The following is a 22,335-nucleotide window of genomic DNA, read 5'->3' as shown; positions in this document are numbered from 1 at the left end:
CTCGAAACCATTCCCTCCCCTCCTCCCTCCCTCGGATCTGAGAAAGCCGAAAAGGGAGAGAATGATGTCGCGACGATATGCATCTGCCTCTTTCCAGTACATGTTTAGGTACCTGGTTACACTGTTACACTCACCATGCCGTCGCCATTGTGCCACGTCTGGCTGCCACTGGAGGTTACATTATAATACGAACCACATACGTCCGATATATATATTCACTATTAGGAACTATACCGTATATAGACTAACAGAACTGCTTCTCGCTATCCGATTATCTTATTCACCAGGTACTAGTGTCTCCTCGAAGCTGTCTAGGTGAGTGAATTGAGTACCATAGTATCTACTATTCCGGATATAAGGTAGTTTTTATAATAGGCAGATTTGGCATGTCTTCAGCACTATAGCGGTTTGCGCCGATAGTCCGAGCATGGAGAAGAGATCGCGTCCTGTGTTGTCCTATCAACTCCCAATGCTGCAGCACAGAGCATGTAGACGTGTCGCATTGTCCCGATCCATCCCTAAGATACGTCTTGCATTTGCTATCTTTCTTCTCATCCCACTGATGTCCCTCTCTGCTTCTCCTTCTCCTCTTCAAACCTGCAAGTCCGGGAACTTTCTCAAGAAGTGACTTGGACACTCATATCCCCCCGGGTTGTGGTTCAGATACATCTGATGATACTTCTCCGCATCCCACCATTCACCCGCCTCCAAAATCTCCGTCACCACTTTCCCCTTCCACCACTGCTCATTCGCAGCCTTGGTGACCTTTTCCGCAATCGCCTTTTGCTCTTCATCATGGTAAAAGATGCCCGAACGGTATTGCGATCCCGTATCTGGTCCTTGGCGGTTCGCAGTCGTGGGATCGTGCATCTTATAAAAGTACTCCAAGAGAGTCTGATACGACACTTTGGAAGGGTCAAAGACGATTTGACACGCTTCGGCGTCTGAAGTTTGGAAAACCACATGTCAGCACACCCAACCTTCTTCACAAAAACTGGGGTCAGAAAAGGAAAAAAAAAACTCACGACCTGTCCTCCCCGAACAAACCGCCCGATAACTCGGATCCTTCGTATCACCTCCAATATAACCCACTCTCGCATCCAACAGCCCACGATCCTTAAAATCATGTCTGTACATATGCTCCACTCCCCAAAAGCATCCCGCAGCAATGGTGGCCTTTTGTGCACCTTCGGGAAGAGTCATGGCTGTCGTGGAGGCGCCTTGTTCGCCGGCAAAGTGCATGGTGGAGCTCGAGAAGGGTCGGAAGAGGCGTTGGATGAAGGACGACATGGTGATTCCGCCTAGGAAGAGGAGCGCGAGAAGGTATTTGTTCTCAATTGTGGATGATGGCGAAAGGAAAATAGTGAGAAGAGTTGTTGTTGTTGGTCGAGTGCTCTGATGTGTAGGTCGTGACAAAGGATGTGTTCGGAGCTACATTACCTGCATGTACTTGGACCTGTATTTATTGATTGTATCCATCGGCATGGGTTCTGTTTACGTCATCGTCTATTTTGCCACCTACCTAGGTACATACAGGTACACTGGAGGTACATGTGTTGCATGTGTACATGTACATACCTTATACATGTACTGCCAACTTCAGCTTCTGCAGCCTAAGGCAGAGAGTTCTTCTGTTATGCATATGGGAGGAAAGAGAAGAACATCGTGAGGCATTAGCTGTATACAGCATATACATTTTACACATGTATATATATACATGCCACTCGGCGCTATCGCTATGGACATACCTCCTAGGTCTATCCCCTCGTTCATTACATCCATTATCTCTACACTTCCACGCTGCGCGAAGCTCAAGTCATTACTGTCGTTATACCATGTACATGTACATGTACCCCTTTACATCACACTACATCGTTCTGCTTTTTTGCTGTCCCAATTCATGACACTGTTCATGCTTGCCTCCTCTTCTTTTCCCCACTGCTCAACAGTGTGGCCACGCGGAGCAAAAGGATCGCTCTTCTGATGCTTTCGGAAGCGTCCCGACTTCTTCGCTCGTTCAATCGACGGAGAATGACTGCTCTTGTCTCCAGAGCTATTATTCTTCACATGCCCATGCCCATGCCCATGAACCATTCCATCCTTGCTGTTGACCGAGTCTGGAGGGGGACTGGATGGCGCCGGTGGATGCCATGCTGTTATGGGATGTCCGGCAGCGCCTGATCTCGTGCTAGGTGTCCGTAGAGGCACATGGTCTCGTGGCTGACCGGGTGGGAACAATGTAGATGAAGCACTAGTGGCAGCGGCAGCAGCGGCCGCATTGCGAAACGTTTGCACATGTGGTGGCAGTCGTCGAGCAGGCATCATTGCCACCGGAGCCGAGGACGCCTCGGGCATCGTGGCAGCGGTAGCTGTTCGTGGGCGGACTACTGCACGAGTTGGCGTCGAGAAGCGGTTGAGATTCGAGCTGGAAAACCTCCTGTCAACGGGCAGATGCTGATACGCGCTGATTGGCGAGATCGCGTCTTCGTCTTCTAAATGACCAGTGGTAGAAGTGGTAGGACGGTTGACAGGACTAATGTTTTGCCAGTCACCAGTGAGAGCTGATGATCGCGCTGGGCCTAGCGGTGACACAGCATTGCTGTATGCTCGCTGCAGACCCCGGGGCATGGCGTCGAAGGAGCCTCCATATGCACTTACGGCGCTCAGAGGTACTGGACTGTAAGATCTGGCCGAATTAGTGCTCGATGTCGAACTTGTGCCAGCACCTCGAGGCAGATGCTCGAGCCGCGCCTGCTGTCGGCCCTCCATTCTGGTTAAGCAGCTTCGGACTGAACTCTGTGTGGATAAAGCCGGACTGTGTGGACGCTGTGCTTCAGCCGAGTCCATGCCTTCTTGTTCAATCTCAATTCTGCGAAGCTCCCTGCGCTCCCGTTCCGCTTCTGTTTGCCTCAGCTCGGCGCCCAGATAGTTACTGGCATTCGCAGCTCTAAACGCAACATCTGCACTGAAGTTCTCGCCTACGTGAGGCGGCGCGGTATGTGGTGCCTGTGAAGACGAGCCGGCAGTGATGCTCTGGCTTGCGGTTCCACCGTCAACGCTGATAACGACAGCAGATTTCGGACGGCTGAACATCGAGGGTGCGTCCAAGCCCGCCATAGCTCTGAAGCGGCTAGGCAGTGGTGCATTCGGCTCTTCTGTGTACTCTGGCAGCGCTAAGAACCCGCTGCTGGAGTCGGCGCTGACATTAGCCTGGGTGCGCTCCTCCAAGGCCTGGAAGCGGTGTCGCTGCGCATTCGTGGCTGCTCGTTGCAAAGAAGCATGTGACCGAGGCTGACCTTGCACGTACGGCACTTCGAGAACCTCATCGCCTGCTTCGGTGCCTTCATGCAGGTCTGGCAGGCTCTTGGTCGCGTCCGATTGTGTGCTCCCGATTGACAGCACGCTGTTGCGATTGGGTTTGCGAACTGCCCCAGGAGACATGGGCCCGGTTCTTCTGTTGGATCGGTTGCCATGCATTGTCGCTGATCTTCCTAGAGTCGTGGGACGTTGATTCAGTGCACTGCTTTTGCTCTGGTTGACGGTTCTCCTCCGCACGAGATTGACCTGTTCATGCATGCTCTTATTCTCTTCGTCTAGTGTTACTGGAGGACTCTTTCCCAGCGTCAAGTTGAATGTCTGCCCAGGCTGGCCTGCAAATTGTGCATCGAAATCGAAGAGGATGATTCTTCCACCTTCAATCTCTTCCACGCTGGCGTCGCTCATGCCGGGTTCCGTGACACCTCCAGGACTCGTCACAATCAAGCGACCTTGAATCTGACTTTGGCTATTTCGAGGCGCAGGGAGCGATGCAGAGCTGTGCACCCACCTCACCTCGCTGAATGGACATCCATATCCCTCGTCCAGTTCATGATCAATGCTATGGGCCTCCAGGTAGTCTTCTTCAGTCTCGGCCGGCACAACATACAGGCGTACTGTTCGATCATTCACAATCATGGCTACAGTTTCTCCATGCTCATTGATCGACGGGCAACTGTGAATCGCTGCTCCTAGACCTCCACATGTCGATAATGGGGGCGAAATCACAACTGGGAAATCTACCATGCCGTAATTCATATCGCTGACGTTCAGTATCCCAAATGTGTCTTCTAAGCCATTCCAGGCGAACACCTTGTCGTTACATGTGGTCCTACTCTCACGCATGAAGGTGGCATGGCTACTATTCCGTATGTTCTCGGGATGCAATAGCCCAGAGCACCATGCTTCCTTGAGCTCCTCGTGGGTTGGATGTCCATCCGGACGGGCAGGAAACACAGGAACCGACACCGTTACCGTTGCTGAGGCATTGATCCTGGTTGTAGTACCAAGAAGCGTAGAACCGTCATCCGAGAACATCAGACGATCCATCCTGGCGCAGCGGACAGCTCTACGATCCGTAGGAAGTGCATTGGGGTGTAAGGAAAACACTTCAATGCCGCCCTCGTAGGCTGCAGCAAGAATGCCTCCACTCGGGGCAAGGGTGATGCAATGCGTCGGAAAGTCGAGAGTAATGGTCTTGGTTCTTCTCAGTTCGTGACCAAGCTCATACACGTTGATCGTGTGGCCGTCTGCCAGAATGGCCAGGGTGTTGCCCTCGTCGGTGAGGTCCACGTCCAGTGGACGTCGCTTGAGCGCATAGTCCTGGCTGATACCCACTGGCAAGGCATTCGTCTGCAGCACATATAGCCTGGCACTGTTGTACGCTGCGATCCTTCTCGCGCCGGCTGATATAGAAAAGCCGAATGCCTCGCCTGTTGGGAACCCTGCCGCAGCTGTCACAGACTGCGAAAAGAGCTTGATGACGTGGATGCGCGGCCGATGGGGCTCGTCGTCCTGGAGCGACTGCCAGCTGTATCGCACTCGTTCCTTTTGATGCGGTAATTGGGTAGTGTTGTACATAGAAGTCCTCTTAGATAATCTCCAGTCCGGACTGTGCATCGACTCCCTCACAGTCGATCGTGGATGGGACTCTGGATCAGAGCCGGTCAGCGCGGAGAACGTGGCCCGGTTCAGGCTCAGATGTGGTGAAGTGTTGGGCGATGGCCCTTGCTGCAGGCCCGGCGAGCTGGGAACATAAGACAGCGGTCTGGCAATATCTCGCGACTCGTACAGTTCACTCTCGTGGTCCTCGTCTGCCTCCTCTTCTTCCTCTTCGTCGTCGTCGTTATGGTCGTGGTGCTGCAATTGCGTAATATGGTCTGGAGCAGCGCTGTCCTGTTCCCCCAGCTCTTGCTCGGCGATTGTCGAATTGGGCACTACTCCCCGGGATCCAGCAACAGACTCTTCTCGAACTGGCGATACTTCGGCATCCTGCTGTCGCCGGTCTCCCTGCAGCGGAGAGCGGTGCTGGCGTGAATCTTGGCTGCTGTCGCTGCTACTCCTTCTCCTCCTCCTACTTGTCTTCCTCCTGCTCCTACTCCTCGTACTACTCCTGCTACTCCTCCCATTATTCCCACCGCTGCTGTACGGATGCGGCAGCGGCAACTGCAAAGAGCGAGACTGATGTTGATGTTGCGAGGAACGAGGTGGTGAAGGAGTTCGTATCGAGTCCAAGTCTCTCTCATCATCGTCGTCGTCATCGTCATCCATATCACTCACTTCGGGGTCCGTGATGTAGTCTCCATCGGCGAGGATGGCCATGGTGGGACTAATGTCTTCCAGCCTGCGAAACACCGCGCCCTCGTCCACACGTCCATCGTGTAACTCTACCGGCTCCAGACACTGGCGACCTCGCTTTCTCCGTGGCTCTTTCAGTGCTCCTGCTCCTGCTCCTGCTGCTGCTGCTGCTGCTGCTGCTGTGTCCAACGACAAGGGCCAGTCTGCTCGTTCGTACACACCCGTTCCATCCAACTCCTGCATACTGCTTCGCTGCTCGTCAGCATTGATCCGATTGTGAGTGGACGTCCAGCGCGATATGAGACGATCTCGAGAACAAGGCGAATGATGGAGCGACGAGAAGGTTGAAACAGGCATGGTGTTGCAAAGATACGCGTGCGATTCATGGACCTATCCGCATGCGTGCTCCCATGGGCATGCATGCAAGATCCTCGTCTTCTGGCACACGGGCACACCGAAGCTTAACGTCTCATGCTGGCAGCTGGTTGCCTCAGATATCATGTCCAGCAGCGTCGTGGCAGAGCTAGCAGAGTCGTCCGTCACGCATCCCAGGCGAGGAGAGCACCGGCACCGCGTGTGGATGGATCCTGTAGGCAGCTCCCTTTTTCGTTGCCTCACCTACATGTCCACCTATCTCACCCAGACCAGAGCACCGGCGGCCTAATAATAATAAACGGTGCATGTGGTTGCTTTGTCCTGCCTGATACCACCTAACTCCCACCTCCCACCTACATGTTAGGTACCTGTACCTCCCACCTCCCACCGAGTCCCACTGTACGTCTCGGTTCCCGGTCATGGTGCTGCAAATGAGCCCGATCGATACACGGTCCCACAGGTCCTATGAAGGGAGGGAGCGTTGCTTGACCGTTGCTGCGTCACGCAAACCGCTATAATATGCAGGCCTAGGGAGCTGCCGTTCTTCTTTCGTACTACGACACCAACAATGATCCTTCACATCCCGTCTGCAGCCACGGTGACCGTCCATACGGGTTGGCATCGGCACGTTGGCAACAGCTGTCTATCACTGCAAACGTCCCCCGCCCTCGTACATCTCATCATCATCATCATCATCGTGACCATCATGTGAGCGATATCAATGTTGTCAACTACATACATGCACACTACACCCTCTTCCAGTTCGCGACCTAGGTAGTGGTAGGATGAGTGATGAAACGAGACCATGGAACGCTGACTTTCTCCTCGCCGCGCTCTAGAAGATCTGCAGAGCTTCGGCGAAGGCCACGGCTCTGACCTCTGATCAGGAGCTAAAAATAGGGGGGCCAGCAATGTGGAGAGATGCTTTTTCCCTCACTGCAGCAATCCCAGCCGATGGATGTACAACTTACTGTACCACATCACATTCGAGTCCTTCCGTCTCATCCATTTCTTCTACACTCTCAACTCACACTGATCACGGGTCGTACTACCACGCTGTAGCACGGCAACGAGACGAGACGAGATGCGGGACCAATCTGCTGATTACACACCTTCATTCATCGAATGCCGTGAGCAAGCTTGAACAGAACCGCCTGCTACTACCTCCTAGACTAGGTACTATTAGGAGGTAGTACATGCAGTGTACAGTGTACACTTTGGTTTCGGCTGTAAAATTGCTTCAATGTACAAAGATGAAGTTCTCCGACCAGGAGGTAGCTCAGAATTAGGTGCATTCTGGAACAATGCTGTCTTTGACAAGCTTTCAGAGCGCCATACCTCTGGGTTAGTGCACGCTTCAAGAGCGGCAATGAAGGGTTTAAAACACAGCCAATGGCAGTCGATAGACGAGGCTCAAATTTCTATGGGTGTTTTCCCCCCAAGGAGGTAGGAGATCTGCTAAAATGATTTGAGCATCGTGCCGACGCCAAACCACCGAGTCAAGGCATACTTTGATAGCGCCTATACGCTTCATTTCCAAGGAGGTATTCAAGTACCTACCTCTTAGAGGAACCAAAATTTTGCTCTCAGCGCGATGGTTCTATATGGCGCTGCCCCTGATCTCCCTGCTGCCCGATGCAGATTTCCTCGCGCCAGTGGGCATGTTGGGCTCGTCTCTGCACATCAAGGAGGCACGCGGAAAGGATGAAAAGACCCACGATGGGACCTTTCAAGCACAGTCCGCTCCCATACCATTTTCCTCACACACGCACTACATGCAACGTTGCCGTTGAAAAAACGCACCACAAGTCAAGCCTCACCGACCACACTTTCCTTCAATCGATCTCATCATGCACAACAGTCAGGCAGGACCTGGACAGGACCATCGTGGCCCCAAACTATCCATCGCACCAATCACAACCCGCTCAACTTCACCTACGCTCCATCTAAGCCCGTTCAATCCCGCGTCACCAGGATGGTCGTTCCCGAATTCTACTAAATCTTCATGGGATATCACGAAAGCATACAACCCGACTCCTCCTCTACCGCAGGCGTGCCCTCCTGCCACGACAATCATCCCGGAGACAGCTTTCTCGGACGCCCCGAACAAGGAACGGCAGGGCTATGCTGAAATCTCCTCGCTGGACGAGGACTTCTACTGCTCTACATGGTTCGGTCGACACTTCACTGGATTGAAGAAGCGATGGCACCGAAGAAATGGACACAAGAAGCGTGGACCCGAGCCACGACATGAGGATTTTGAGAGCAGCCTGTTCACGACCACTCCTGATCCACTTCGTCGTTCGTGCGGCTGGGATAGCTTTTCTACCGGCATGTACCCCATCTCCGTTTGTCGAATTTCGATGGATGGTACAAACATGGATGGTCGAGAGAAATGGATCTAAGGGCGTAAGAGATGGATAATTTGACTTGCATGTTGTATTATGTGTACTATGTGTGTATTATATGTATCATAGGATGTCTGCTGGCAGACAGAAGACGGAATGAGCTCCAGTCATCGAAGGTATGATGACGGTCTCGAGAGCTCGGAACAGGAAGAGTGGCGACGGAAGATAATATTAATGATAATGATGTCGATGACTCTTGTCATGAGAGAAGCAAAAAGGGCAATTTCTTAGCGTCTCGAGTTGTGCGACCAATAGAATAATTACATATATGGATTGTCTTGAGCAAGACATGCACATTGCCACGTTGACCTCTTTTCTCTGCCCAACATCATCACAGCGCCGTGTGTATACAGTCATGATGTACATGTATGTGCTGTTACATTTATGTACTCCCTCACGACGAGCCGCATTGTTGGCAGCCTAGGGCCAGCTCCATGGATGTGTCTCGTGGCTTTTCAACCCCCTCTCCCCTTACCCCCTGGACACCGATAACGTCACTTCACAGACAGGGTCAGTTCCTGTTCCCTGTTCCACAGCACCAAGCGCAGGCAAATGTAGTCTCTGGTTTCGGTTCCCACTCGACGCTCATCACGATGCCATCAGATGATACTGTAGAACGATTCCTAGTCACACAAAGGTAGGACTCCTGCTCTTCTCCTCATTTCGCTTGGTTGGTAGTCGCATGAAACAATCGCATTGTGCCTGTGGACACAGCATAGGTACTTTGTTGCACCTCGATCGCAACCCTGCAGCAATAGCAATATGCCCGAGAAAGACAAGCTGTCCTGGTTGACGCCGAAACGACGAAAGACGACGGGAAGTGTCAAGACCATATCACATGGCCAGATGAGGACCGTGGCAGAGCAAGATGAATCGCAGGCTGCGGAACTGGACGCGTCCCTCCCCGAACCAGCTTCGCTGAGCGCACAACGATCGATCCAGGCATCGAAAGAGCATGGTAGAGATGATAATGACACAGCAGTGCAATTAGCGCAGATGTTGCGGCTCACGGAAATGAATGCAGACAGTGTCAGCAGGCTCGCCAGCCGTATGGGAAACAACCAACATGACCATGGTGGGTACTTCGACACTAGTGCCCTAGCAGTACACTTTGGGAGAATGACGGATCTGCTGGCGAGGAACATAGAACACATGGAAAGCATGTCGCAAAAGCAGTCGGAACATGAGCAGCGATTGACTGCCGCACTGGAAGATATTTCGACGAAACGGAAAGAGGATCGCATTGACCTGGCCCAACTTTCTGCCCATCTCGATCGTGTTAACAAGACTTTGGATAGAAGTCCCACTCCAAGGAAGGACAGCGTGCGGTTGGCAGCAGATGATTCGAGGCCATCGATCGATTTCTCGCCATTAGTCTGGAGATTGGAACAGATGCAGCATGCTATCGAGCAGAATAATGCGCTGACTGCAGAACTTCTGGAGGAGCGATCAACAGCAGATGCCGAAGCACGGTACAAGAACCAACTTGACCTTTTGCCAATTTCAGAGAGTCTGGAGAAGATATATGGAGCAGTCGAGAAGCAGAATTTGCACACCAACGCTCTTCTCGAGATCTTGCGTGATGACAAGGATGACTCGTTGCAAACGGCAAAAGCCAATGGCGAGACGCTTGACCGCATCCTGCAGGCTCAGATGGAGACGAAAGAGGCTGTGGAACACAATGGCGGTGATGTGGATTTCGAGCCTGTAGCACGACATATGGATGCCATCCGGGAGGTCGCGACTGAAAACACGGAACAGATTCGGATATTGGTTGAATGCCAGAAAGACCACAATCAGTCGAAACCAATTGGTAGGCCGGAGAGCCTCAATCTCGACTTCAGCCCCATGACAGACCGGTTGGATCGTGTACATGCCACTCTAGAGAAATCGACGAGCCATCTTCAAACACAGACTCCCGGCACCGGCGATATGAAATTCCTGATGTCTGCACTTGCGTCCCATCTCAGCAAGATACAGGCTGTCACCGAACAGAACGCCAATGCTATCAAGACTGTTGCGAGTAACCAAGCGCTCCCAAACGCAGCACCTCAAGTATCGTCGTCGAATGACAGGACGCACGAAGCAATCCGAGAGACGAACGATCGACTTCAAGCACTTACAAAGATACTCACAGAACGAGAGCTCGACGCACCACCGGTGGGAAAAGTCCAAGACAAGCTCGCACGACACCTCGAAGAGACTTCCTCCCAAGTGCAAGATCTCATGGCCGCGCAACGAGAAACGTTCGATGTTGTGCGTGAACTGGCGATGAGCATCACAAGAGAAAAGCGTATCTGCGACCATATCGTCACGCCTCCACCGAGGAAAGTTGGCAGGAAGATCTTGGGTTACGTGTATGATGGGAGTGAGGCCGTCCGCTGAGGTGATTTGGACTGTACGTTCATTCCCTGGACCGCCTGATTTGGTCTCGAAACTCTGAAACACTGGACCTCGCAGTAATGCGGTAGAGTATAGCACTCTTCAGCTTTCAAGCTGCCTTGAACCTGGCCGAGGTTCCGAAGATGAAGAGAACTAGGGCTGGTTCAAGCAATTCCTAGTTCAGCTACGGTCTAAGGATGCCAGATTCCTGATTTCCGAGACTGTTGTTCCCGATCAAGAGCTTATCCAGTATAGAAGGACTAGGTATCTCGAGGAGAGCTCGGTGTAGTGCAGGATCAAAGAGCAGTCTAAAGTATAAAGGATCAAATAATAGACTGACTAATACTTGATAATTCACCGAGAACAGTCAATGCTTATATAAAAAGCATAAGGCAGTAATCAGGATTGCGCGCGAGTGAGTAATTAGTATATAACCTCGCTAGTAGAGGGCCCTCGAGAAGTACTACTTGCTGTAGCTTAAGCCTAGAGACATTTAAGCATACGAACGCTACTATATAGTCTAGAGTACTAATAGCTCGCCTGAAGTCGATTTGTGCTTTTCTATTACCTTAGCCTAATGACTAGGACTGTCTTGCTTCGTTCTTGTTATATACTTCTATCTCTTCCTATTGTTCTTTTCTCTATAGAGATAAAGGAGACACTATACAGATGTTTGAGGTTGCTAGTAGGGAAATAATCTTTGCAACCTGATATTCGCTATAGCTGGACAATATTTTCAAAAGCAGCTTCTTGAATGGTCCTTAGCTAGGCTGTTCCGGCGTTCCTATTGTAGAATGATGTATATGTCTAAGTAAGGTGTCTATGAATTATAGTACCTAGTTATCGGATCTAGAGTATAATATATAGAATATTGGAGTACCGGATCATGTATATCAATAGACGTCTATCGATAGTAGAGGATGAACGACGCGTCAGGGACGACGCGAAGTGAATAAGGTAGGCACCCCACTGCTATGCCAAGCCCGAGTCTATAGGTGTACCTTACCTAACCTATATGTACCTCACCTATATGTACATAACCTTCATCCTCTATCTCACTCACCCAACTACAGGTAATCGCCCGTCCCTCCAACAGCAACATGGATCAGTCCAAGGCCATCAACGCTCTCGCACCCTTCATTGCCCTCGCCAAGTCCGCCAACTCGCCACGAGCAGCAGCCGATCTTATCAACCAGGCCACTTCGGCAGCCAATACCTTTGTGTTCGCCGAGCTGTTGCAGCAGCCTAACATCCAAGCTCTCGCCGGCAACGAGCAGTACGCTTCTTCACTCACCCTGCTCCAGAAGTTCGCTTGGGGTACGTGGAAGAGCTATACCGCTACGCCTGGTCTCCCTCCACTCTCCGATGCCCAGGCTCTCAAGCTCCGACTGCTCTCCCTCCTCACCATTGCCTCCGAAAAGGGCGCAGCTTCCAACCTCAGCTATGCCTCACTCTGTGCTCGCCTCGATCTCGGAGACATAGTCGATCTCGAACACCTCGTGACGCACGCCGTCTACAGCAATCTCATCACAGCCACCCTTAACCCCGCGGCACAGACCGTCGTCATCACCTCAGTTGCGCCACTCCGAGACCTTGCACCAGGCAGCCTACAGTACATGATGGCCGAGCTTGCCGCCTGGAGTGGGCGTTGCGACGCTGCGCTCGAGCAGCTGGAAGGCGAGATCCAGAAGGTCAAGGCAGACGCGGAAAAGCGGTTGAAGAGGGAGGCAAAAGCTGAGAAGCAGATCAAGGCTGTGATGGAATTGACCGAGAAGCCGAGCAACCTCAGAAGTGAAAGCAGCGGTGGCAGTGGCAGTGGAGGTGCAGGTGCCATCCCGGGCCCGCGAGCTGGACCGATCTCCCGGGGCACCAATAAGAGAGACCAGGCTGATGATGAGGATGAGTATGAGGATGTCATGGATGTCGACGATAGTACGCGTCCGTCGGGCGGGAAGAAGAAACTTCCTGCTTTTGGTCTGGGCAGAATGGCTGGCAAGGGATCAAGGTAGCGACTGTCTAGCTTGCTACTTGCTGTTGACGGGAACAGCGATCGAAGGGCGATGGGAAAGGAGTTCCCTACGACCAAGGCCTGTCGCACCTCTCTCTAGGCTCGCTCGCAGCTTGCCTCTTCAGCTCGAAAACCAATGGAAAGGCTCAAAGACGTGGTGCTACATCCCGATCAGACTCCGACTGCGATATGGTTGCTGCTTCTAGAGCATGTTCGGGATCGCTTTGAGCAAGTTCATATCCGTCTTCACCTTCAAACTGGCACAAAAGCCGATGTCGGGGTGAAAGGACTCGATAAGTGTGTTCTCAGCGTAAGTTGCTTCGAAGAGATGACACCAATACCGTGGCTGAACGTTCGTACAGAGACGACTTGCCACTACCATGGTGGACACTACCTTATGCTTCAAGCACGGCATTTCATGAACTGAGCTCGTTTTGAAAAAGGGCCGAGACATTGACTTCCTACCACCAAAGGAGTACATGACCGCCAAATGAGTACATATAATTGGTCGGAAACTTGGAGCATTGTCAAAGCATTGCATTACCAGGTAGTGTCAAACTCAGCGATGAACCATTCTGCATTGGCCCTTCCAATACTTCAAAGTCTATACATCCTCTGCCTCTTCCCCATGTCGTCCGTCACTTACCGGCGTATAATCATTCCTGAAAGTCCTTGCCTTGCTGGTACTAGATCACTCCTACTGGGTCGCATGCATCACCTACCTTGCTGTGCCTACAACATCACTTAAGCGAGAAGACCAACAGCCAGAGGAAGACATGTCCAGTGGATAGACGGTGTCCCGAAGATGGCATACTACTCTCACCTGCAGCTCCATCTGCTGCAGCAGAAGGAGAAGTAGTCTGACGGATCGAGCTAGACGATCCGACGCTGCTGCCATCTGCACCTCACGAGGAAAAGGCAGCATAGTATGGTGTCCCTCCCGCTGTAGCGCTCCCCGTCACCGTTGTCATCAACGCAGAATTCTTCATCTCTTCCTGTAGTACATGTAGCAGCTACGTAGATAGCCGGCTGGCGCGCTACCACCGCTTGCTCACATTCGTCTATTTCGCCATCGAGGGTCGTCTGCTGCGCGTTGGCTACACAGTCTGCGCGCAATCTAGTTTGTTTGGCCGTTCGTCGAGGACTTGGCCGGCCAAGGTGTAGGCAACCGTGGACGTCTGGCCGCCGCTTGTCTGGACGAATGTTTGCACGGGTGGCATGAGAGCGCCGACTGGCTCCTGATGCTCCTGATGCGGCTGTGGAGGTTATTGATGAGCAGTCGGATGGGAAGGCGGAGGACTTGATGAAGTGATGGAGGAGGGGGTGGAGAAACTCAGCACGCAAGGGGGCCTCGGTTCTCGGCCAAGTCCAACCTTCACCACCTCAGACAAGACAACACCATCGCGACTCTTTAGCTTTTCATCTTGTGACTATGTCACCTTTGATATTGTCCGGCTCAGCTAGAACTACTCACCTACATGCACCATTGCAGACTCTGCTGCTCCTCTTGCCACCAGCCATCCGCGCCCTCAGCTTCGGTTCGACAATCAGTCCAGGTATTTCTAGCCGAAGACAACTGATATCCGACCGAGGCCAGCGACCACATTCACCAGAACATCGAGTAACTTCGGGTAGAATGTCCTCGAAGCCAAAGGAGCCGCGTGCGGCGACATCTGTTAAGAGCTACTCCACGACTCCGCCCAAGGACAAGAAAGAGCCTGCAGTGCCCCGACCGTCTTCATCAGTCTTGCTCATCTCGCCGAACAACCAGGTTCTCCTCTTACAGCGTGTCAAGCAATCTTCCTCCTTTCCTTCTGCACACGTCTTCCCGGGCGGTAATGTCTCCGAACTTCACGATGGAAAAGCACCAGAGCCCAGCCATCCTCAGCGCCACGAGGACAGTGAGATGTACCGCATGGCGGCCATCCGTGAGACGTTTGAGGAATCCGGCATTCTCCTGGCACGAAACAATGGCTTCGGCAGACTCATCGAAGTGCCTCAGGATCAACGCGAGGAAGGTCGCAAGCTAGTCCATGGCAACCAAATCCCCTTTACGAAGTGGCTCGCACAAAAAGGCGGTCGAGCAGATATCGATGGTCTGACGCCCTTCACCAGATGGATCACGCCAACAAATGTCCCCAAGAGATTCACAACCCAGATGTACCTGTACTTCTTACCAACATTATCTTCAACTCCGATTTCAGAAGGTTCTGGCAACCCTGATGACTCGGAAGCTGAAGTGGACATTCCGTCGCCTACGACAGACGGTGGCAAAGAACACACCACTGCCAGATTCTTACCCGCATCAGCGTGGCTGAGACTTGCGCAAGAAGGGAGGATCATCATGTTTCCACCGCAATTCTTCTTACTTCATCAAGTAGCACAATTCCTGGATGGCTTGAAATCTCCAACGGATTATGCATCCATTTCGCGCGAGGAGGTGCCGAGAGAAGAGTTGGAATTGCGGCGAAAGAGGCTTCTGGAGTTCGCGAAGTCGGGCGATCCTTCGTATGTGGACGCCTGCATCTCTCCCACGACTATGCCGCCGCCTTATGGCAAGAAGCGGGAGGACGGACGACAAGTGCTTGCATTGAACCGCGCTGGGCCAGAACTACAAGGGACAGCGCGAAAAGGTCCGAATGACCAGTGCGTATTGGTGGACTTTAAAAGAGAGGGACCACGAAGGTTGGCTGTTATATCGAGAGCTGAGGCACTTGGAAGCGATGCGAAGCTGTGATGCTCTTCTATCTATACGGCACTCGACTACAATCTTGGCCCCTTTGTCCGGCTGCCTTCAGCCTATCCCGGATCGCAAAAGCCGATCTCAATTCATCATCCAGCAACCACTATACTCAGATGCACTGGTCTCCACCATATTGTTTGCGGTCGACCAAATGGCAGTCTTCGATTTCTGGAACCTGACATAGTCTGCGTGCTCCACTCGTGTCGACAGTATACACGTAAAGACAGTGATGGGTCTCGGCATATACCGCGATCAAGAGAAGCTTCTGCGCTGGACTCTCACATGCTCACCATGCCGGAGGTGTCCATGAATCGGACTAGCAGAGGCATCCACCGAAAACGACAGCACGCGGCGTGGCCGAAGCTGCAGGAGAAGAGATGTGTTAGCCCAGACTTGATGAAATTGTAGTCACAGTTTGTACGGGAGGTGATCAACATCAGATTATGCTTTTTTCGGCACTTGTTGGGGACCTTCTGGGGAGCCTCTACGCCTGTCGAATTTTTCATCATGTTCGAAGTTTGCGGGAAGGGATATACACTCACCGCCAGACTGCAGTCGGACGCTTCAAGAGTCAAATGAACCAGCAAGGGAAGCCGAACCACGATGATGCTGCAGTAGAAAAGATGGTGTCAGCTTGCACCTGGCGAGAATTTGGTTATGAATTGGATGGGGGTTGGTCAACATCAGATCGTGTTTTTATCGGCACTTGTTGGGGACCTTCTGGGGAGCCTCTACGCCTGTCGAATTTTTCATCATGTTGGAAATGCTCGTTGGAAAGGAGTCTCACTCACCGATGATCACTACTGGATGCTTCATGGACATCCGCGACCGTACGAGAGGTTTGCAGTCGAGGCGCGTTCTGAATGAACGCGTGGAAGTCGTGACTTGCGGCTCACATGACGACTCTCGAGTGCAATTTGCCAGATGGAAGCTGTCAAGCAGGTCAGCAGTATACCATGCGCCGTAAGCTCACAGTGGTAGGGGCAAGGTAGCAAGGTCAGATATCGGTTGACTTCAGAGCCATGAAGCTCAGCGCAAAAAGAGAAATTTGGTCATCATGCAAGTGGAATGGCGGGGGAATCTTGCTTACCCGGCGACGACTCTGAATCCCAAGGCGCGGAATCGCGGAGGGCAGGACTGTTTGGCAGATCTGCGGGTGGTAGTCGACTGGTGCCTTTCGTCTCAGGTCAGCATCCTGGAAGAGCGAAGGCGTTGGATTAGAACGGTCGTATGGGCTTTCGACTAGCTGGACAATTCTTACCTTGACCGCCGACAATGGATATCGATCTGGACATTACGCCCGAGAGCACGGCAGTTCTGGAACCTAGCTTCCAATGGTCGCTGTGGCTATTGCATAGTACTGCATTGAGCTTGTGACTTTTGTTCGGTGGAGGTGGCCTGGCGAGAAGTTTGGAAAGGCCGCAGGTGGTTGGTGGGCGAACGCGCGGACGTGTTCTGCGAAAGGCGTCAGCAAATTCCAAGCAGCGAGGATCAGTCGTGCGGCAGAGCTATGGACAATTTTCTCAGAACAGCTCGGCTCGTTCATTTCATGGCCTCCCATAAGTAGCGAGCGCCTGGGAGACTTCTGTCAGAGCCACCCACAAGCAACAGGTGCCGGGATAGCTTCTGTCAGAACTCTCTCACAAGCACAAGCTCCGGGGGGCCTTTCAAAGTGTAGTATCTTTGAAACCGTGTTCTCATCATTGAAGTCGTCGGGGTCGGAGGGTACAGGGTACTTACCTTCAACATGACGCCGCGGCTTGTTGGCGATGGTCAAGCCGCCAATGGACGAAAAGGCTCGCGGTACTGCTGCCGGCGGCGAAGGTCTTGTTGGAGATGAGGGAGTTCGGAGAAGGCGGCGAGAACTGGATGAGCACGCGAACATCAGCAAATCTTCGAAAATGAGGACCATGTGTGTATGGCAGTGCGCTGGACGAGACTGTCAGATTCACTGTGTGCGATCAACGCCTCCCACAAGCATCAAGTGCCGGGGTGGCTTTCACCCGGTTCTTATCGATTCGGCGCTCTGTGCAGTGGATGTCATCATCTCGTCGACCAAGGCTGGAAGCCACAGGATACTTGCCTTTGGTAGAGCCGACCGCGGGCCTGGAGCGAAAGGAGAAGAAGATGGCGTTGTCGTTGATGATGATGATGATGATGGTGGTGGTGGTGGTGGTGGTGGTGATGCTGCTGCTGACGATAATCAGTAAAATTTCAACAATGAGGACCATGTGTGTGTTTGTGGCAGCGCGCTGGACGAGACTGTCAGAGTCATGGTTTGCGATCAATACCTCCCACAAGCATCAAGTGCCGGGGTGGCATCTGTTAGAGCCGCCCACAAACATCAAGTGCCGGGGTGGCTGTTCTCACTGAAATTTTTCATTGTAGTAACGAAGGTAAGTGTAGAGGGAAATCATCATCTCGTCGACCAAGGCTGGAAGACACAGCACACTTGCCTTTGGTGTGGCCGACCACGGTTCTGAAGCGAAAGGATGGGAAGATGCCGTTGATGATGATGATGATGATGCTGCTGCTGCTGCTGTTGCTGACGATGGACGTGTTGATGGAGGCGGGAAAAGGAGGGATGAAGGTGATGCAGAGAGCAAAGTTGGTTGGAAAGTTGGTGAGGGAGAGTGAGAGAAGGGGAGCGGGCATTGTTGTGATCACGAAATACGAGCTTATTGACGCGCTAGTGTTCGTTGCCTCAGCTGCAATAGACGAGCGGGAATCATGCAGGCAGGCACACCAAACCGCACCAGTATGCCACCGAGCCCGGCCAGTCCTCTGCAAAAGCCATAAGCCCCTCGCCAACACGCTCGCCACTGTCCTCCTGGCCATCTTCGTCACGGCCCTGGCGCCGGCCTTGGTCGTCTTTGCTGCCCACGCGAAGCTTCTCCGGTAGATACGGGGGAAGGGAAAGTACAACCCGCCATCCAAGAACATAGAGCGAAATGGGCGAATAGCAGGCGCTTCTCGACCGGTCGAAACCAGCAGATCTTCCAATAAAGTAGACAGATGAATCTATCTATGCTAAACTGTGACGTCCTAGGACATGCCAGATGGCGCCCATCCACCCTCCCAGTTATCCTACAGATGGATGTATGGATCTGTCCGCTAGGACAACGAGAAGAAATAGCAGAGAGAGAGAGGAGCGGGTAAATAATGGTATACAGCATATATTCATGGTCTAGCATCAGCTGATAGACGGACAAGTACTCGGTAGAGAAATGCGAGGTGTGCCATGGTATGATATGATATGATCTGAGCAGATTTGGTCTATTCGTGAATTCATTCACCATGGGATTTTTTTGATACGGATGACGACAATCAGAGGCTAGCTACATGTATATGATCGACAGCCGGCTGCGTGGAATGTGCTGGATTGAGCCAGGGGACTTCGAAGCTTGAAGATCTATTGGAGATATATCATCTGGTTCGGGCAGAGGCCATGGGATAGGACGGCTCAAAGGACGAAAAAAAAGGAGGCAAAAATCTGTATGTGTTTTGTATATGATGGTGACTGGGGTTATGAAGATTGTGGATACATGTATGAAGATTGTAATGGATATGATCTCAAGGATACCTACAGTTACATGTAATCAGAGGGCTAAATCCGCTCCTTTTGGCGTAAAATCATGGAAAGGAGACAGATGACAGTCCGGTAAGTAGGTAGACGATATATAGATGTATACCTACCTTATATATGTCTGGTGGTAGGACCAAGGGCACAGCGAGACTGCATGAAGCATACCCTCTAGGAACATGTAGTGCGAGAAGTATAGACCAAAGTCAACACAGGGGCAAGGGTGTGCCCTACCTCCCTCCTAGCCCTAGTAACTTTTCTTCACCGACCTCGCACTTCCCAAACGCGGCGACAAAGTGCTAATCGCCGAGAGCTTAGTTAGCTTCCAATTATGATTGCAACTCTGTCACAGGGTGTGTCACACGGACATGGACTCTTCGGTCTGTTCCAACTACTCTACATATTTCACTGCATATTTCACTGCATATTTCACTGCTGCTGCTGCTGCTGCGCCTCTTTACACCGCTTGGGGAAAAGGCATTGGCCCGGTCTCTCTCCACCTCTCTCTCTATACCTCTGTCTGCATCATTTGCGTACTCAGATGGGGGTTCCTCACTTGAGAAATTGATATCTTACCGATCTTCTAGTCTAGGACAAGCTGCCAACATCCGGGCACAGGACTACCTATTTCTAGTCGTCCTACGCCATGGCGCCTGCCACTCGCCGCCGTGAGCGGAAACTACCCGTTCAGCAGCTTTCTATTCTGGGTGAGTTCACACTCTCTCTCTCTCACTGACAACGCTACACCAGTCCGTGACATCGCTGACACCGCACTTCCTCGCAGCAATATGTCGTTTCGCCGAACCGCTCGCCTCGACGTCGCTGTACCCATATCTCCCAGAAATGGTACAGAGCTTCAACATCCCCCAGAATGAGGTGGGCAAATGGGCTGGAATCTGCGCCGCGTGTTTCTCGCTCTTCCAGGCCTTGTTTGGCATCCCATGGGGCCGCTTCTCCGATCGATATGGCCGCAAGCCTGCCATCCTCCTCGGCCTCACTTCCACCATGCTGACCAGTCTTCTCTGGGGATTCTCGAAGAATCTGCCCATGGCGATTGTAGCAAGAGCATTGGCGGGCGCGGGTAATGGTAATGTGGGCATTATCAGGACGACGGTGGCGGAGATGGTACCCTTCAAAGAGCTGCAGCCCAGGGCGTTCAGTCTGATGCCGTTGGTGTGGAACATTGGTAGTATATTCGGTCCTACGATAGGCGGCTCGCTGGCCAATCCACTCAATGTGAGGCCGGGTGAACACACGGATAGCAAGAATCTCTTCGCGCAGTTTCCCTACCTTCTACCAAATCTGGTGAGCGCAGCATTCTTCGCCGTGGGCATTACGACGGGAATCTTGTTCCTGGAAGAGACACTCGAGAGCGTACAGGGCAGGCGAGACCATGGCTTGCTCTTGGGCAAGACCATCTCGAGCAGCGTCAGGCGCTCTGTGGCCAAGCTACAAGAATTTCTGCGCCTTCGCTCCCCCAGGTCTGATAGGGGACTACACGCAGCTGACGAAACCGACCCTCTGCTGAAACGTCCCGCATCCGCCGACGACTCAGAAGCAGCGAGCGTGGCATATGAAGCCAAGCCGCGAGTGGCAGCACCGACATGGAGAGAAGTCATGAACCGTCAAGCTTTCATTAATTTGATAGTCTACACCTTGCTAGCAATGCATGCCATGGCATTCGACCAACTCATTCCGGTCTTCATGCAGCACGACCCCATTGGCTCACCTGATAGCACGCCCTATGAGTTTCCTCTCAAATTCGCCGGTGGATTTGGCTTGGACCATTTTCAAATTGGACTGATGTCTACTGGCTACGGCATCGTAGGTGAGTATCGCTCGGATCTGGGGCCCGCACTTTTCCCTGGCTAATCTTCTGCTAGGCATGTTTGTGCAGTTCTTCGTGTTTCCGCCTCTGGCACGAAAGTATGGTGTTTTGATCTGGCTGAAGATAGTCGTCATTGCATTTCCCGTGATATATCTGCTCACGCCATTTACCGCCCTTCTGCCCACCATAGGAAGCCAGGTAGCATGCATGTTCACGGCCATGATGCTGAAGTGCCTGTGCGGCATCTTTGCCTTTCCGTGCTCCACGATATTACTCACCAACAGTGCGACGAGCTTGCGCACACTGGGAACGCTGAACGGTATCGCAACTAGTGCCTCGGCGCTGGGGCGAGCAGCAGGACCTGCACTAGCTGGCTTGGTGTATAGCGCGGGTGTCAAGAAAGGATATGTCATTGCGCCATGGTGGTGCTTGTCCTTCATTGCCATCGTTGCTGCAGTCCCTGTCTGGTGGCTTGTAGAAGGGGAGGGCTTCGGTGGCGACAACGACGAGGTTTCAGACGACGAGGAAGAAGACGAAGATGAAGATGCAGAAACCGCAGAGGCCTGGCAGGCTGTTATTACAGAGTGCAGCGCTGAAGCCCAAGGCAAATCACGAGTGCCGGGACCCATTCCTCGCGGTATTTCGCAAGCTCACGAGGATGAAGAGAGCCAGCAGGAAAGATCATATGGTGGCCTTGCACCGCTGACGAGAACAAACACCACAGGGTCGACTGTCATGATGAGCGATGCCGATGACGACGAATATGACAACAGGAGTGGCACTCCGAGTCGGACACGAAGCAGAAGGGCTTCTGGTGCTGAACGATCTGATGGGGGAGACTCTCCCAAAGTATCAAGACGAGGCTCAAGTCGCGTCAAGCGACGCATATCCATACCTGTCATGGGTAGCGCAAGTCGTCGCTACAGCAGCAGTCTGGGACAGTCGTTTGGATCTGCTGGTGGGTATTGAACGTGCAGACTGTTTATTCCATCACTCGGGTATTGCGGGAAAGGTTAAGGGAAGCGAGGAGTTTTTGGATCATATGATGATTGTATGTAAGTAATGGTATCAAGAATGTTAGACTGCTGCGTCTATTGCTCGTAACATGCGTGCATCGTATTTCTCCCCTCACTCACTTGACATGCACATGATGGTTAGGTATTCATTGGGTCAGCGACGACGACGACTGCTTCGAGGCCGACGTCGCACTATAACATGTACCAAGCCGGCACCACTGTGCCGTTCACACCGCGATCGGAGAGCCTCGTAGTCCTTGCATATATGGAGGGCCTTGTCTCCCACGGTATGCCTACCTTGGCTATATAAACCCAAAAGACTTTTTTTTTTTTTTTTTTTTTTTTTTTTTTTTTTTTTTTTTTTTTTTTTTTTTTTTTT

The 22,335-nt window shown here is 52.3% G+C and overlaps 9 protein-coding genes across 9 annotated transcripts; 6 read left to right on the top strand and 3 right to left on the bottom strand.

The window, feature by feature from the left end:
- Window positions 1-234: 234 nt before the first annotated feature.
- SEPMUDRAFT_148012 (PMSR-domain-containing protein) lies at window positions 235-1,421 on the bottom strand. Its single transcript, XM_016904649.1, has 2 exons — window positions 1,026-1,421; window positions 235-944 (listed from the first exon to the last, which is right to left on the bottom strand). The coding sequence occupies exons 1-2, from the start codon at window positions 1,288-1,290 to the stop codon at window positions 592-594; spliced, it is 618 nt and encodes a 205-aa protein (XP_016762359.1). The 5' UTR covers window positions 1,291-1,421; the 3' UTR covers window positions 235-591.
- A 246-nt stretch (window positions 1,422-1,667) lies between these two features.
- SEPMUDRAFT_148011 (uncharacterized protein) lies at window positions 1,668-6,078 on the bottom strand. Its single transcript, XM_016904648.1, has one exon. It carries the CDS (start codon window positions 5,968-5,970, stop codon window positions 1,858-1,860), a length of 4,113 nt encoding a protein of 1,370 aa, XP_016762358.1. The 5' UTR covers window positions 5,971-6,078; the 3' UTR covers window positions 1,668-1,857.
- Window positions 6,079-7,838: 1,760 nt separating this feature from the next.
- On the top strand, window positions 7,839-8,393 carry SEPMUDRAFT_115516 (uncharacterized protein; the record flags this gene model as incomplete). The annotated part of the gene is made up of 1 exon (XM_016901172.1): window positions 7,839-8,393. The coding sequence occupies one exon, from the start codon at window positions 7,839-7,841 to the stop codon at window positions 8,391-8,393; it is 555 nt and encodes a 184-aa protein (XP_016762357.1).
- A 688-nt stretch (window positions 8,394-9,081) lies between these two features.
- On the top strand, window positions 9,082-11,284 carry SEPMUDRAFT_148010 (uncharacterized protein). Its single transcript, XM_016904647.1, has one exon. The coding sequence runs from the start codon at window positions 9,159-9,161 to the stop codon at window positions 10,779-10,781; it is 1,623 nt and encodes a 540-aa protein (XP_016762356.1). The 5' UTR covers window positions 9,082-9,158; the 3' UTR covers window positions 10,782-11,284.
- Window positions 11,285-11,860: 576 nt separating this feature from the next.
- SEPMUDRAFT_148009 (uncharacterized protein) lies at window positions 11,861-13,530 on the top strand. Its single transcript, XM_016904646.1, has 2 exons — window positions 11,861-13,096; window positions 13,149-13,530. Exon 1 carries the CDS (start codon window positions 11,879-11,881, stop codon window positions 12,785-12,787), a length of 909 nt encoding a protein of 302 aa, XP_016762355.1. The 5' UTR covers window positions 11,861-11,878; the 3' UTR covers window positions 12,788-13,096; window positions 13,149-13,530.
- A 690-nt stretch (window positions 13,531-14,220) lies between these two features.
- SEPMUDRAFT_82292 (NUDIX family hydrolase) lies at window positions 14,221-18,846 on the top strand. The gene is made up of 2 exons (XM_016910304.1): window positions 14,221-18,694; window positions 18,743-18,846. Exon 1 carries the CDS (start codon window positions 14,423-14,425, stop codon window positions 15,521-15,523), a length of 1,101 nt encoding a protein of 366 aa, XP_016762352.1. The 5' UTR covers window positions 14,221-14,422; the 3' UTR covers window positions 15,524-18,694; window positions 18,743-18,846.
- SEPMUDRAFT_106582 (uncharacterized protein) lies at window positions 16,342-17,441 on the bottom strand (the record flags this gene model as incomplete). Its single annotated transcript, XM_016900646.1, has 5 exons — window positions 16,342-16,460; window positions 16,620-16,679; window positions 16,791-17,037; window positions 17,174-17,193; window positions 17,270-17,441. 5 exons carry the CDS (start codon window positions 17,439-17,441, stop codon window positions 16,342-16,344), a joined length of 618 nt encoding a protein of 205 aa, XP_016762354.1.
- SEPMUDRAFT_106581 (uncharacterized protein) lies at window positions 18,030-18,431 on the top strand (the record flags this gene model as incomplete). Its single annotated transcript, XM_016900645.1, has 1 exon — window positions 18,030-18,431. The coding sequence occupies one exon, from the start codon at window positions 18,030-18,032 to the stop codon at window positions 18,429-18,431; it is 402 nt and encodes a 133-aa protein (XP_016762353.1).
- Window positions 18,847-19,642: 796 nt separating the features above from the next.
- Window positions 19,643-22,028, top strand: SEPMUDRAFT_162399 (MFS general substrate transporter). Its single transcript, XM_016908003.1, has 3 exons — window positions 19,643-19,819; window positions 19,897-20,940; window positions 20,996-22,028. The coding sequence occupies exons 1-3, from the start codon at window positions 19,759-19,761 to the stop codon at window positions 21,907-21,909; spliced, it is 2,019 nt and encodes a 672-aa protein (XP_016762351.1). The 5' UTR covers window positions 19,643-19,758; the 3' UTR covers window positions 21,910-22,028.
- The last annotated feature ends 307 nt before the right edge of the window (window positions 22,029-22,335 follow it).

Source organism: Sphaerulina musiva (assembly GCF_000320565.1).
Source record: "Sphaerulina musiva SO2202 unplaced genomic scaffold SEPMUscaffold_3, whole genome shotgun sequence".
Classification (NCBI taxonomy): domain Eukaryota; kingdom Fungi; phylum Ascomycota; class Dothideomycetes; order Mycosphaerellales; family Mycosphaerellaceae; genus Sphaerulina; species Sphaerulina musiva.
Note: the sequence above shows the minus strand (reverse complement) of the source record. Positions and strands in the feature narration are given on the sequence as shown.

Bases quoted from the DNA above. Each gene is read 5' to 3' on its own strand.
- SEPMUDRAFT_148012 (XM_016904649.1), bottom strand. From the start codon at position 1,290: ATGTCGTCCTTCATCCAACGCCTCTTCCGACCCTTCTCGAGCTCCACC. The intron at 945-1,025 runs GTGAGTTTTTTT...TCCAAACTTCAG, and splicing joins TTGTTCGGGGAGGACAGGTC to ACGCCGAAGCGTGTCAAATC.
- SEPMUDRAFT_148011 (XM_016904648.1), bottom strand. From the start codon at position 5,970: ATGCCTGTTTCAACCTTCTCGTCGCTCCATCATTCGCCTTGTTCTCGA.
- SEPMUDRAFT_148010 (XM_016904647.1), top strand. From the start codon at position 9,159: ATGCCCGAGAAAGACAAGCTGTCCTGGTTGACGCCGAAACGACGAAAG.
- SEPMUDRAFT_148009 (XM_016904646.1), top strand. From the start codon at position 11,879: ATGGATCAGTCCAAGGCCATCAACGCTCTCGCACCCTTCATTGCCCTC.
- SEPMUDRAFT_82292 (XM_016910304.1), top strand. From the start codon at position 14,423: ATGTCCTCGAAGCCAAAGGAGCCGCGTGCGGCGACATCTGTTAAGAGC.
- SEPMUDRAFT_162399 (XM_016908003.1), top strand. From the start codon at position 19,759: ATGGCGCCTGCCACTCGCCGCCGTGAGCGGAAACTACCCGTTCAGCAG. The intron at 19,820-19,896 runs GTGAGTTCACAC...ACTTCCTCGCAG, and splicing joins TCAGCAGCTTTCTATTCTGG to CAATATGTCGTTTCGCCGAA. The intron at 20,941-20,995 runs GTGAGTATCGCT...ATCTTCTGCTAG, and splicing joins TACTGGCTACGGCATCGTAG to GCATGTTTGTGCAGTTCTTC.